The sequence below is a fragment of the Rhinatrema bivittatum genome, chromosome 10 (genome assembly GCF_901001135.1).
Source record: "Rhinatrema bivittatum chromosome 10, aRhiBiv1.1, whole genome shotgun sequence".
NCBI lineage: Eukaryota > Metazoa > Chordata > Amphibia > Gymnophiona > Rhinatrematidae > Rhinatrema > Rhinatrema bivittatum.
Window position 1 is genome coordinate 83,726,260 of NC_042624.1, and position 13,211 is coordinate 83,739,470.

A 13,211-nucleotide genomic window follows, 5' to 3' on the forward strand; every position below is an offset into this window, starting at 1 on the left:
AAACAAATGATTGCGGATGTAACAAATAAAGCTATTTTATGTGTGTGTATATGTTTCTTATTTACATTTATTGCTTCTACAATAAGCTCAAAATATTGTACCCATTGTAGATAAGTGAGACATTGTTTCACTTAACACAATCAAAGGGCATTACAAAATAATAAATCATGACATTTGAAATTTCTGAAAATGGAGGTACAGCTTGCCTGAATAAAATACAAACAGTTTCTCAAAGGCAAAGATAAGCAGTTAAAAGACTGAGGACTAGGAGGATATGAAATGCTGTCTTTTTCTTTTTTTTGTAACTATAGCTTAGGGGACCTGCCCTCGCTTGAGTTACATGGTAAGGACATTCCTTTATACCTTAATATAATGATGGAACTCAACTAGGGCAAAGAAATCAAAGTAACCGAAAATAAATAAAATAATTATATATTTCCACGTCAAGTAAGCAAATTGCTACTTCAATCCTACTAAAAACAGTTTCCAAGTCTAGTCCTTGAAATGTGAAATTTAACTTGACACAAAATATATGCAAATATCTCTCTGGAATGTGAACAGACCTGGAAAAAAAAACCAAAACAAAACAGATGGGAGCCATTAAAGCTAAAGAAATCTATTGCCCCCTCATGAAGAAAGAGGGACCAGTAGGGGGCGATATTATTCTTAGCCTTTGGGCAGCAGAGCCTTGTGTCAGTCACTGCTACCTTCCTCCAGGGCACTCATTTTCCATTGCATTGGTAGTGTCTAGTTTTCCCCTGGTGTTTTATGAGCTGTGAAGGTTCCCCAGCTCAGTTTCCCCTCAGCTGGTTGGATATCGGATAGCACTGTGCAGTCAGTCAATCTGGGATACAGTTTGTTCCTGGGTAGGGAAATTCGAACCAAGGTGACTCTTGAGAGAAATAATTGATCTGATTGAAACTTTACACGTAAGGCCCAGGCACTTAATTTTTATGCTGCTGCTAGTTACCATTAAACTGTAAATAGAGAGAAGACCAAAAGTTTTGTTTTACTCAACAAGAGAGGGATTTTGTCCTTGGGAGTGAATGTGTGCTTTGAAATAGATAACCTATGAAAATTCCCAATCCAAACTTGCCAATTAAGCCAAATGTTGTGGAGGTGCTCTCTGCTCCAGTTCAAAATCGGACACACCATATTACTTACAGATGTTTAAATGAAAAACACCTGACACAAAGCCATAGTAAGCAAAAGGCCCTCTACAGCGGTCTATTTTGTTTTAGTTAATTTCTATTGGATTATAAGTAGCCATTCTGAGAAGGTATTGCGTACCATTGAAATCAAATGCCAAGGAATGAAACCAGCAATATCCCTTGAGAGCACATGGTCCAGCAAATCAAATTACAAAGCTTTCCACATCTCATTAAGCGCAAGGGGTTCGGCGAGCTTTGTAAGAAATCACCTCCTTTTTCACGTGAGTGGTGAGCAATGACTTATTGTAAGTATTCTTACAGGATAAACCCTTGCGCAGAAATTAAGAATTAATCTGAAGCGGGTAGGGTCATTTGGTCAAGCCTGATCCTAACATTTCCTCGTTAATGTTTTCATTGGTGTGAAAGCACAGGCTTCCACGGTACACTGGTGCAGAAGGCCTCTGGTAATTTCACTGATGGCAAGCAGCCCAAGTACCATTTAATGAGTTCAGATAGGCTTAGTTATAAATGTTAGAAAACAATACACATGTTTGTACAGGAACACCTACCCCTTTCTTGCATGCACACACACACACGCTAACTTTCATTTGTCAGTCAAAACACCTTTCAGTCACTCATCTTAGCTTTGGAGCTTCTTTCTACATTTTCACCAGAAGAAAAAAAAAATGAACTAGAAGTTATTAAGCTATAATTAGATATTTGTCCTCCCATGATGTGGACTAGGAATTTTGAGGTAAATTAAAAATTGTTACAGGTACAATTGTATGATTTCCTGACATGCAAAATTTGTACCTTGATTATTTTTTTTTGCATTGTAATTTTGTTTAAAAATCTTAAGTATACATTAAAAAAAAAATTATTAAGCTACATAACTGATACTAGAAATTGTATTTATAAAAATTGCGCAGATCTTTTAAATTCCTCCCACACTCGATGAGCATACTGAAAACAATACTTGCGCATTAACCACATTAAAGGCCAACACCACTTCCTGGGGGGGGGGGGGGGGTTAAGGGTCCTCCCTTACGCCCTGTCACCACTATCAGCTTTATTAATGTTGTCAGAATTCCTCAGAGCACTGTGGCCTATCAGAAAATGATTTCTGCAGCATCCGTACAACCTGCTTGAAGAAAGTGCCACAAGCTGCTCTTCGTACTACAGCACACTTACTAATATGATTCCACTATTTATTTACAAACATTTGATTTTCTGCTTTTTTTCAGGAATGGTCTCAAAGCGGATTACAATCAATTTTAATAGACTAGCAAATCATGTGTAATTATAATAGCATAATGTCCAGGCATCGTGGAATTTAACTCTTTACTAAAAAAAAAACAGACTGGGGGAAAGCCTGGACTGCCAGACTTTTGTTATTTTCTGGAAAGTGAGGTAACATGGAAGGTCTCATAATTATTTAAATTTATACACTATAGATTACAGCTTTAAACAGATTTGTGTCTTTCCTACCATTGCCTGCATTTATTTGCTCTGTTTTGATCATCTTCTGAGTCAGGCTTGGCTCCATTTCCGGCACAGCTCTCATTATCCACAAAGCATTGACAATAATTTGATCCCTTTGATGTAATAGCACAAGAAAGGGATATTGCAGTGGTTGTCAACTCGATCCTTAAGGACCACTCAGCCAGTCTGCTTTTCAGGATGTTCACAATGAATATGCATGCAAACATTTCTCATGCATATTCATTGTGGCTATCCTAAAAACCAGAGTCCCTAAGGACTAGACTGAGTTCAGTTGGAATACTGAATTCATAGAACACAGAAACATTTAAGCCCATGCCTGACACATACAGAGAAGTTTTTATGATATACAATATTTCTCAGCTTTAAAGTCTACTTTATACTTTTCTCAGCAGTTGCCTACAAATCATTCATTTCTAAGATTTCAAGCTTTTCTAATCACAATTATATTTTAAAATAATTAGTATCCCTAAAGCTCCCGCCGTCTGTTGCAGACATTTGTATTTGTCACTAGGCTGGGGCAGCTTTGCTTGTCTAAGAATGTTAAAACACTTTTTCCTCTTATAAGCTAAAGTTGTTTCCAGGATTTCCTTCCTTTGTATAGTCACAAGCAAAAAAGCTTACAAGTGTCCTCTGTGTTATAATCATTCGTAACAGCTCACTTAAATATTTCTAAGGGAAACCAGATTTTTTCCAGGAATGGTCCATACCTGACACTTCCAAGGCATTTAAAAAAATCTGCCGCAAATCTTCTCATTTCTAAACAAGTATTATAGTACTTGTTTTGTACAATTTAAATGCAAAGAAAATATGCATTTCTTTACTTTTAACTGGGGCAGCTGAAACCACCCTGGATATTCTTCCCCTGTTTCCCACCAAACATGAACACACAACACAAAATAACCATAATACTCAGGAATGGATGTAATGGCCACAGCCGTCTTATTATAAGCCCTCAAACTGAGATCGAAACAGGTGTCGAGTCCTGCTGGCCTGCCGATGTCCCTTGCAGGCAGAGAACCCACCACAGTGTGCCTTAACCTCCACCTTAGTGGATCGCCCCAAGGTCTCGCATCCCCATGAGCCTTGCGTGCTGTCCACGTCCAGGAAGGCCCTTTGTAAGTTATCATGCAGCAAGCCTACTGGGACCTCCCTACTGTTCATTTGTCTGTAGAAAGCAGCCCAAGTCACCATTCCGAAGGCATCCTCCCTGCCGTCTCCACCTAGAGTTCTGGACTCTGCCACCCGCAATAGGAGCTTTTCATCACATGCAACCCCCATTATGGGACGATTGCCTTGGGCGAAAATCTCCCCCAAATGGACTGCGACTTTCTTTCCAACTGACTAACCCCCCTCCGTAGCACTTGTAGGAATAAATCATTACCCAATTTGACAAATGTACACTGTCCATACATTGAACGTTTACCCATTTGTGACGAATATGATAACCACCTTTTTTGCACACTGCCTTGGCCACTTGTCGGTTGATTTTCCTGCGGTACTGACCCCACCAACCAGTTCCTGCTATCCGACAACAGTGAATAATCTCTGACCAGCATATGCATGTGCCAGTCCATCTGTCAGTGAGATGACCCAGATTGTCTCTTGATGTCGTTCAATAACACTAATCTGGTACTTTTCCCCGAGGTCATTATTTCAGAGATGAATAATGACTGGGTCAGGCAGTGACCATAGCAAGGGCAATAATTGATGCCACTGCATACCCCCTCGCCTAATCCATCTAACCGTCCATCCTCTTTCGGATAGGCCCAGGTTTCAACTGATTTTCTATTGTTTGGATCGTCTTTCTGCTCAAGTGATGAACAAATGTCCCACTATCCACATAGATCGCTGTAGCCAGGTAATCACTAGGAGGGAGTAAGCAGATAATGTTAAATTTTTACAACAGACTCATGAGCGAGCACTGGAGAGCCATCATTATGCCTAACATGAGGCATACTCTCTTGAATGCCATCGATCCAACTTCTGAATAGCAGATTTAGGGAGGCCCACAATGGCAGCACAAGATGCCATGCCAATACGAAAGGAATGTGTCCCAAAGAACCTGCTGTCCATACCTGACCCTTCCAAGGCATTTTAAAAATCTGCCGCGAATTGGTAAGTGCTTAAGAGCATGGAATTCTGATGTAGCAACAAGCAGCCCAGTACTTTGGGATGTACAACCAAATATTCCATCATGACCTTGACCGGACATGTTATTAAGTTAGGCACCACTGCTATGGTAATGCTGTGACCCCTCGCTCTTTCATAGTCTTTGCCTGATGTGCAGAACTAGCTTGTCCTTTGATATTTCCAGGTTAGTATCTCAGACCTCTCAACTGCTTGGTCTTCCTTGATGCTGTAAATTTGCTAACTCAAAGCACCCCAAAGAAAGCTAGGGAAAAGGCGGTACAAAACAGGGTGCTTTGAGGGTCCATGGCAACGCTGAGTAATGCACTCCATAGTTGAAGCAATAACTCGTGCATGAGTTGCCGGCGAGTGTCGTGATGTGGGAGCACCTTTCTGGCCCAACCCTGAAACATTCTCTTGATTACAAAAGACAGAGACCATTTGTCTCCTAGTCTCACCTTCATAAACAAAGCCAAGGCTGCTAAGCTGCGAGTGGGCCATACTCAGTGACACTCCTTGTTGTTTTGCATGATTATGTAGTCAATCAGCAAGTCCTCAGGAACCTGAAGCCCTTTCTATCCATGGCTATATAGAAACTCTGCCACACTGTCGTATTTCCAGATGTATACATTCCAGGTGGAGGGCGCCAATAATCTTCACAGCATTTCTTGGGCTGTCAGGTTTCGAAGGACCATAGCTGGGGTGGCACCGGTTGACCTTCCACATCTGCTTCCAGAGCGAATTTCCTGAACAGCGAGAGAGAAAGTCAGCAATTTCATTACTGGCACCCGGGATATGCTTCGCACGTGCTACGATATTGCAATGCAGGCAGCATAGCACCATCTCTCTCAGGAGCTCCGACACTTCAAGACACTTGGCTGTTTGCTTATTCACTGAGTGACTACAGCTTCATTGTTGCACCATAGCACTACATGCCTATTCTGGAGCACCTCCCCCATACATGCAAAGCTACCACAATTGGGAATAATTCCAGGAATGTAACGTTCCTAACCACTCCTCTCTCCTTCCACTCATCTGGCCACATGGAGGCATACCAAGCTTGCCCTAAGATGATCCTGAATCCTATAGCCCCAGACACAGAGTTCAACTCTAAGTCGTTGCTGGTAATGGGAAGGGGCAGCCACACTGAGATCCCATTAAAGTCCTTTAAGAAACGTCTCCATAGGCTTAAGTCTTCTTTTAGGGGCTTTCCTACCTGCATATGGTAGTAATCCTGCTTTAGGCCTGAATTAGCGTTAATCAATCTGTGGAGAAATATTTTTCCCATTGGAATGACCCTTACTACATAGGCCAAACTGCCAATGAGGGACTTCATGTGTCTCAGCGTAACCTTGGATACCTGCAAGATGGACTATATCAGGCTCTCTAGTTTGGTCAATTTATCAATGGGCTACCTAGACTGCATATGCTCAGAGTCTAGTTCTATACCCAAAATGGTAATAACACTCATAAGACTTTGTGACTTGTCGTCTGCCAATAGGACGCCAAATTCAGATGCAGGTTGACGGAACGTATTAAACAGTCTTGTACAATCATCCATACCTCATTTTACGATGAATAAAGTCATCTAAGTAGTGCAATATGCACTTTGATTTGGCTGCAGCTTCTGTCGCCTAATGTAAGAAGGTGCTAAATGTCTCAAAATACACGCTTGACACCGAGCATCCCATTGGCAGACACTTGTCAAAGCAGTAGGCTCCCTTGAACTGAAACCCAGCAGCGAGAAAGTGTCAGAGTGGACAGGCAGCAGTCGAAAGGCAGATTCTGTCAACTTTCACCATTAGCGCACCCTGCTCGGCCTCCCTGAGCAAAGCCAATACACTTTCAAAGTAAGCATATTGTACAGAACAATATTCTACCGGAAAATTGACATTCACTGAGGCACCTTTTGGGAAGGACAGGTTATGTATTAGCCTATACTTCCCTGGTTCTTTCTTGGGAACAACTGACAGAGGGAATAGCACAAAAGTGATCAGTGGAGGCTTCAGAAAGGGGCCTATAATATGCCCTAAGTTAATTTCCACCTCCAACTTAGCTCTTATAATATCCGACCTCTGTTGTGCAGAAGGGGCAATATGAATGGTATCAGGACACCATTGCTCCATGTGTGGAATGCCAAAACCCTGAATGAAACCACTCAGTAGAACATTTGCTGCTGCTCTATTAGGATACCTTGCTAACCACAGCGCCATGCACTCCATCTGACCAAAGAGTGAGCAATTGCTGGAATCGCACTTGAGATCCTTTCAGGTGCAGTTGTTAGTGGGATGAGGGGCTGTGCATTTGTTGCAGAGGTGCTTGTATAGACATCCTGCCGCAGTGCATGCCTCGCTATTAAACCACCAGCAAATGTTGCTGGGTACATTTCCTTGCTTAGCATTGTCCCTGCCTCCCTCTGAATTACGACTGGATCTCGAGTTTCCTTTCTCATCATATGCCCTAGATGTAATTTTGGTTAGCCATAGCCCCACATTGTGTGTACTCCAAGAGACATAACTCTTGTTTGCCATCCTCTCCCTCATGGCCTCATTGTAGTTGAGCCATGCAAACCCACTGTACTACTTATAGGCACCCAAAATGGAGTCCAAATAGCCCAACAAAGGTTGAACCATGGAGGGGTCTGTTCAGTTAACCACAGAGGCCATCCGAGCAAAGGCTCGCATCCAGTTTCCCTCTGAAGAAGTCTGTTTGCTTCCGCTTCACTCTTCCTCTCCCTCCGTGTCTGTCCTCTCCTCCTATGCCCTTCCAGCAACCTCAAAATATAGATATAATGCTGTCTAATATGTCGATGGGAACAGCCTCCCACAATTCATGTTTGACTCTGACGCCTCCTGCACCTCCCCCTGGTGCAGAGCCATCAGCCACCGCAGTGACTGAGGAGGATCTAGATGCACCGAAGTCGAAGTCAAGCTATGCAATGAAGTACTGGGTGCCAAATGTGATAAACATCTGCGGAACCTCCGCTTGTGCTTTCCCCTTTCCTTATTCCATTTATGCATATGCTCGCTCATGTCATTGGCCCCTCCCTGAGTTATGGCTGCCACTGACACTGGTGCCGAATTCCCCATTGTCGACTGTTCCCTAGGTCCACTTGACTGCTCCTGCCCAGAGGTAGCATCTCCGAGCTCTGGGTGACTAACCACCACTACATTCACCCTTGTTACCCTTTCCTGTCCTTGTGTGTATACCCTTTCCCTATGTTCCCACCTGTGCCCTTGTTTGCAAGAATATTAAAAGCTCATAGCCCAATTTGCCTACTCTACATCTAGGGTGTTCTCTCCACCTTGTATGAGAAGAATGGTTGTAAAGTTGGAGCGGCATATAGTAAATACAAGGTGAGTAACAATGCTCCCTATGCGGTGATTGGGGCAAGTCATAGTGGACATAATGCCTGACCAACACCAATCATAGTCAAAGTCGATGTGATGACCAACAGTCCTCCTCATAGTATCTACTGGGGCCTACCCTATCATAATGTGCAGATCTCTCATTCCTCCAGGGTCTCTAAGACAAATCTGGAACCTTACTGGGAGTGATACGGAACCAACCTTTGTGGACCTCTGTACTGAGAATGATCCAGATGCCCTACCTCGACCCCGTCGGCTTTCAGCTACCTGCTGGCTAGATACGCCAACGGGCATGGGAGTCGTGATGTCAGAACCAGTAAGCTTCAACCCAACAGACACCACCTGGTTGGGGATATCTAACATCCCTGATTCACACTATTTTGGGGGCTGCCAAGCTGCAGCCGAGAAAGCCAACCTACACTGCATTTGTCGCAACTAACCGCCAACTCCAGGGAAAAGCGAGCAATTCCTTCTTTCTCCGACCCTTCCCTATCCAAGATAGAGGATCACCTTTAAATGTTAGCAAAATACATTTCTTTTTACCAATTAATAAAGATTCATCTCTTAATATTATTTGTTTTGTAAATATTAATTTTTTATTTTTTTTTCCAATTGAAATTTCAAGCAAACCTTGAATCAGGTCTGCTCCTCTCGAGGCGGGTGTGCTCTGCTGAGTGTAATAGCAAGGCCAATAATTTACCAGCCAAATGTTTTAATGAGGGGTTTTTTTTGTTTGTAATAAATCACTTAGCAGCAGTATGCAGTGAAACTGGGCCGATAGCCAAGCTAAAAACAATGCTTACCACAGCGCAGCGGAAAGATTGTATTGGGGGCCGCTGAAGAAGAGGAAGTGGGGGCCGCTGAAGAAGAGGAAGTGGGGAGGTTACCAGCAGGACTTTAAACCTCCTATCTGCTTCCCCTCCCTCCACCCGTCATTGTGCAATGTACCCTGGACAATCGGGTGGCCCGGTACTGAGGCACATCATGACAACATTATCGCGCTCGGTGCCCAGCCAACCAGGGGATGGTGCATCATAGCAGTGACCTGATGCTGTCTGTGGCTCTGACTCTCCCTGCAGCCACCATGATGAACCCCAGCACCCGATCACCCTCACCCCACCAACCTGGTAAGTGTCCCAGGGGAAGTAGCCTCCCAGCTGGGTGCCAGTTATCAGTGGCACCCACACCTTCATGCTGTGAGGGGCCGCTCCTTATTGGTTAATACTTAATAGGGATGTGAATCGTTTTAGGACGATTAAAATTATCGTCCGATAATTTTAATATCGTCTTAAAACCGTTATGGAACACAATACAATACAGATTCTAACGATTTATCGTTATAAATCGTTAGAATCGTGAGCCGGCACACTAAAACCCCCTAAAACCCACCCCCGACCCTTTAAATTAAATCCCCCACCCCCAAATAACTTAAATAACCTGCGGGTCCAGCGGCGGTCCGGAACGGCAGCGGTCCGGAACGGGCTCCTGCTCCTGCATCTTGTCGTCTTCGGCCGGCGCCATTTTCCAAAATGGCGCCGAAAAATGGCGGCGGCCATAGACGAAAAAGATTGGACGGCAGGAGGTCCTTCCGGACCCCCGCTGGACTTTTGGCAAGTCTCGTGGGGGTCAGGAGGCCCCCCACAAGCTGGCCAAAAGTTCCTGGAGGTCCAGCGGGGGTCAGGGAGCGATTTCCCGCCGCGAATCGTTTTCGTACGGAAAATGGCGCCGGCAGGAGATCGACTGCAGGAGGTCGTTCAGCGAGGGTTCCGGCGCCTCGCTGAACGACCTCCTGCAGTCGATCTCCTGCCGGCGCCATTTTCCGTACGAAAACGATTCGCGGCGGGAAATCGCTCCCTGACCCCCGCTGGACCTCCAGGAACTTTTGGCCAGCTTGTGGGGGGCCTCCTGACCCCCACGAGACTTGCCAAAAGTCCAGCGGGGGTCCGGAAGGACCTCCTGCCGTCCAATCTTTTTCGTCTATGGCCGCCGCCATTTTTCGGCGCCATTTTGGAAAATGGCGCCGGCCGAAGACGACAAGATGCAGGAGCAGGAGCCCGTTCCGGACCGCTGCCGTTCCGGACCGCCGCTGGACCCGCAGGTTATTTAAGTTATTTGGGGGTGGGGGATTTAATTTAAAGGGTCGGGGGTGGGTTTTAGGGGGTTTTAATGTGCCGGTTTTTCGATTTTTCGATTTTTTAACGATTTTTCACGATTTTTCACGATATTTTACCCCCCCAAACGGCAACAATACGATTCCCTCCCCCTCCCAGCCGAAATCGATCGTTAAGACGATCGAGGACACGATTCACATCCCTAACTTAAACTCTCATGGCTGGTATATGAATTGAAAAAAAGTCGAAATCAGTGAACTTAATTAATGAACTTTGATCTTTTTGGCATAAAAAAGAGTTATGAAACAAGCCATGAATGTTTCAGTAGGTCAGGAATACAGAGTGCATCTTTATATAAAGTCAGATATAGATTTCATACATAGCTTAAACCTATGTAATACTGTAATGTCCCAGTAGACCTGACCTGTGATTTTGTTTGTACTCCACTCTAGGTTTTCACTATGCTGCTGAAGGACATCGAAAGTTCAGCTGCACGCATATATGCAGATCAAGGAAGCAGAAAGGCAACTACACTGTTTGCAAACTTCATCTTTTAATGAATATGTGCAGTTCAATATCAAACTATGGTCCTAATTTCTGAAACACACTGGGATATTACACATACTTTGTATTATTGGGAAAATAGCACCCGATGTGACCTGTAGCATCATCTATAGGGGTTCTTAACAAAAGTCATACACAGAGCTGGTTTTCAAGATATCCATAATGAATATTCATCAGATTTATTTGCATACATATAGTTTAAGGAGAATAATTTGCATACCTTGGTTAGCATCATCCTCAAGGACCAAAAGTTGAGAACTTCAGGCCTATCTAATCATTTCATGCCACCAGATCCTCTCCCCATCCCAAGTAGTCTGTAGATATTACATATAAACACTCCTGGAAGAATTCTGTGACAAAAAATTTAAAAATCTGTGCAATTCTGCATATTTTATATTGGTCAAAATAACATAATTTACATGACAGTCTTCAAGTAATTACATTTCTAATTAATATAGAAAAAAGTTATTAAAGATGCAGAATTTTAAATATTTTGAGCAGTTTCCCTAGAACTTCACTGTAAGAGTGTCCCTTCCACTCGCTCTCCCTACTCCCCTGGCCACTTTGCCCTCTCAAGCCCCAACTCCTCCACCTACCAGTATCTCTCCCCTCCTCCTCTAGGCCCAACCCCTTCCACTCTATCACCACTCCCGGAGTTTGACCCCCGTTCTCAGTACTGCCCCTCACACAGGCTCCCTCTGTCCCTCCCTCTCTCTAGTGAACATACACCCTCACTTTCTCGCACACACATATCCGCTCACACAGGGTCCCTCTCTCTTGCACCCACACCCCCCTCACACAGGCTACCTGTCTCTCTCTCATATCCCTTCATACAGGCTCTCTCATATATATATATATATATATATATATATATATATATATATATATATATATATATATATACACACACACATATACACACACACAATCCCTTCACACAGGCTAGCACCCTCACATACACACAATCCCTTTTTCATACACACCAGCTAAGAATCTCACACACATACACAGTCCTTTACAATCTCCTCATATAGGCCCCCCCCCCCCTCTCTGGCACCCACACAAGCACCACCACCCTGCTTTCTCTCACTCCCCCCCGCACATTTACATTTTTTTAAATTTATGAATCGCCTAACACAAAAGGCCAAGGCAATGAACAATGTAACATACATAATCATGATAATAGGTAACATACATACTCTCTCACCTCCCCTGCTCTCTCACACCCCCTCCCCTCTCCCCCTCACACACATACACTCTCACTGAGGCCTTCACCTACGCCGCGAGCGGAGCACATCCTGTGGCATGCCAGAGCTTTCATCTTCGCCAAGCGCTCCGTTCATGGCACACCGGGCTTTCATCTTTACCGCAAATGGGACGCTCCATTCGTGGCATGCCAGGGTCTCCTCTGCCATTTTCTGTGCAGAATTTGGCAATTCTGTGCAAGGGGAAAATTCTGCACAGCGCTAATATAACACTCCTCCTTCATAGGGAGCCAAACTTCAGAGACAACTGAGCACTGGTAACGCATTGCAGCATCTTGAAAAAAAACAAAAAAACAAACAGATTTCTACTATGGGAACAGGATTCACTTGTACAGCCCAGAGGATCACACTCAGCCACTCCCAAAATAAAGTCCTTACATCAAGTGCTGCGTTCCAAATAAGATAAAAAATAAGCAAGTTCAACAATATAAAGGCAGAAAATATTTCAGACAGATGGACAGTCTCAAACAAGTTGTGTCCTGGGGTAGGAATCAGGTGGTCCCTACCTAGTGTTCCCAAAGGGGTCTTCTCCTCTAGAAACCCTTGGCAAAGAAAAATCCTCTTCTCCTACCACAGAACGGTAGCACAACCTTAAATGAATTCCTGTATTCCCATGGAATATGGAACTTTCTTGGATTTGGCCACAGATTGGATTCCCATGGAATCCACTCCAATATAAGAATGGAAGAGAGAGGAAAATAACCCTCTCCTTTCCAGAGCATAGTGAGAGCCACAGACCAGCAGCTATCTCTCCCACTGACTCTTCTGGACATCAACTCCAACCACCCCAATGATTCACTGAGTTACCTTTTATATCGCTATATCACTGACCCGCCTTTTAGGGAACGGACCCTCCTATTATATCATGATGACCACAACTCTTACTGGTATGTTCCTAGATTTACTCACTAATGAAGCCTATTGGTCTTTGCACACGCAACTAAGCATAATGGATGTCATCATTGCTCTTATAAAACTTCGATATTCTGAATTAAAACTATACCCAAAACACTTTTTAATGGCAATCAAGCTCAAGGAAATAAGAAATCTATAAAAATCTAAATCTTCAATTACAGCATGCCTGGAATGATTGGAAGGTATGCTGACTAATCACAACATTTA

General features: G+C 43.9%; 1 protein-coding gene across 1 annotated transcript in view; it reads left to right on the forward strand.

The window, feature by feature from the left end:
- LOC115100053 (tau-tubulin kinase 1-like) overlaps positions 1–10,790 on the forward strand; it is a 190,710-nt gene extending 179,920 nt beyond the window's left edge. The window contains exon 4 of the mRNA XM_029618225.1: positions 10,713–10,790. Coding sequence (XP_029474085.1) covers positions 10,713–10,731 — 19 coding nt within the window. The 3' untranslated portion in view covers positions 10,732–10,790. The remainder of the gene's footprint in view (positions 1–10,712) is intronic.
- Positions 10,791–13,211: the final 2,421 nt, after the last annotated feature.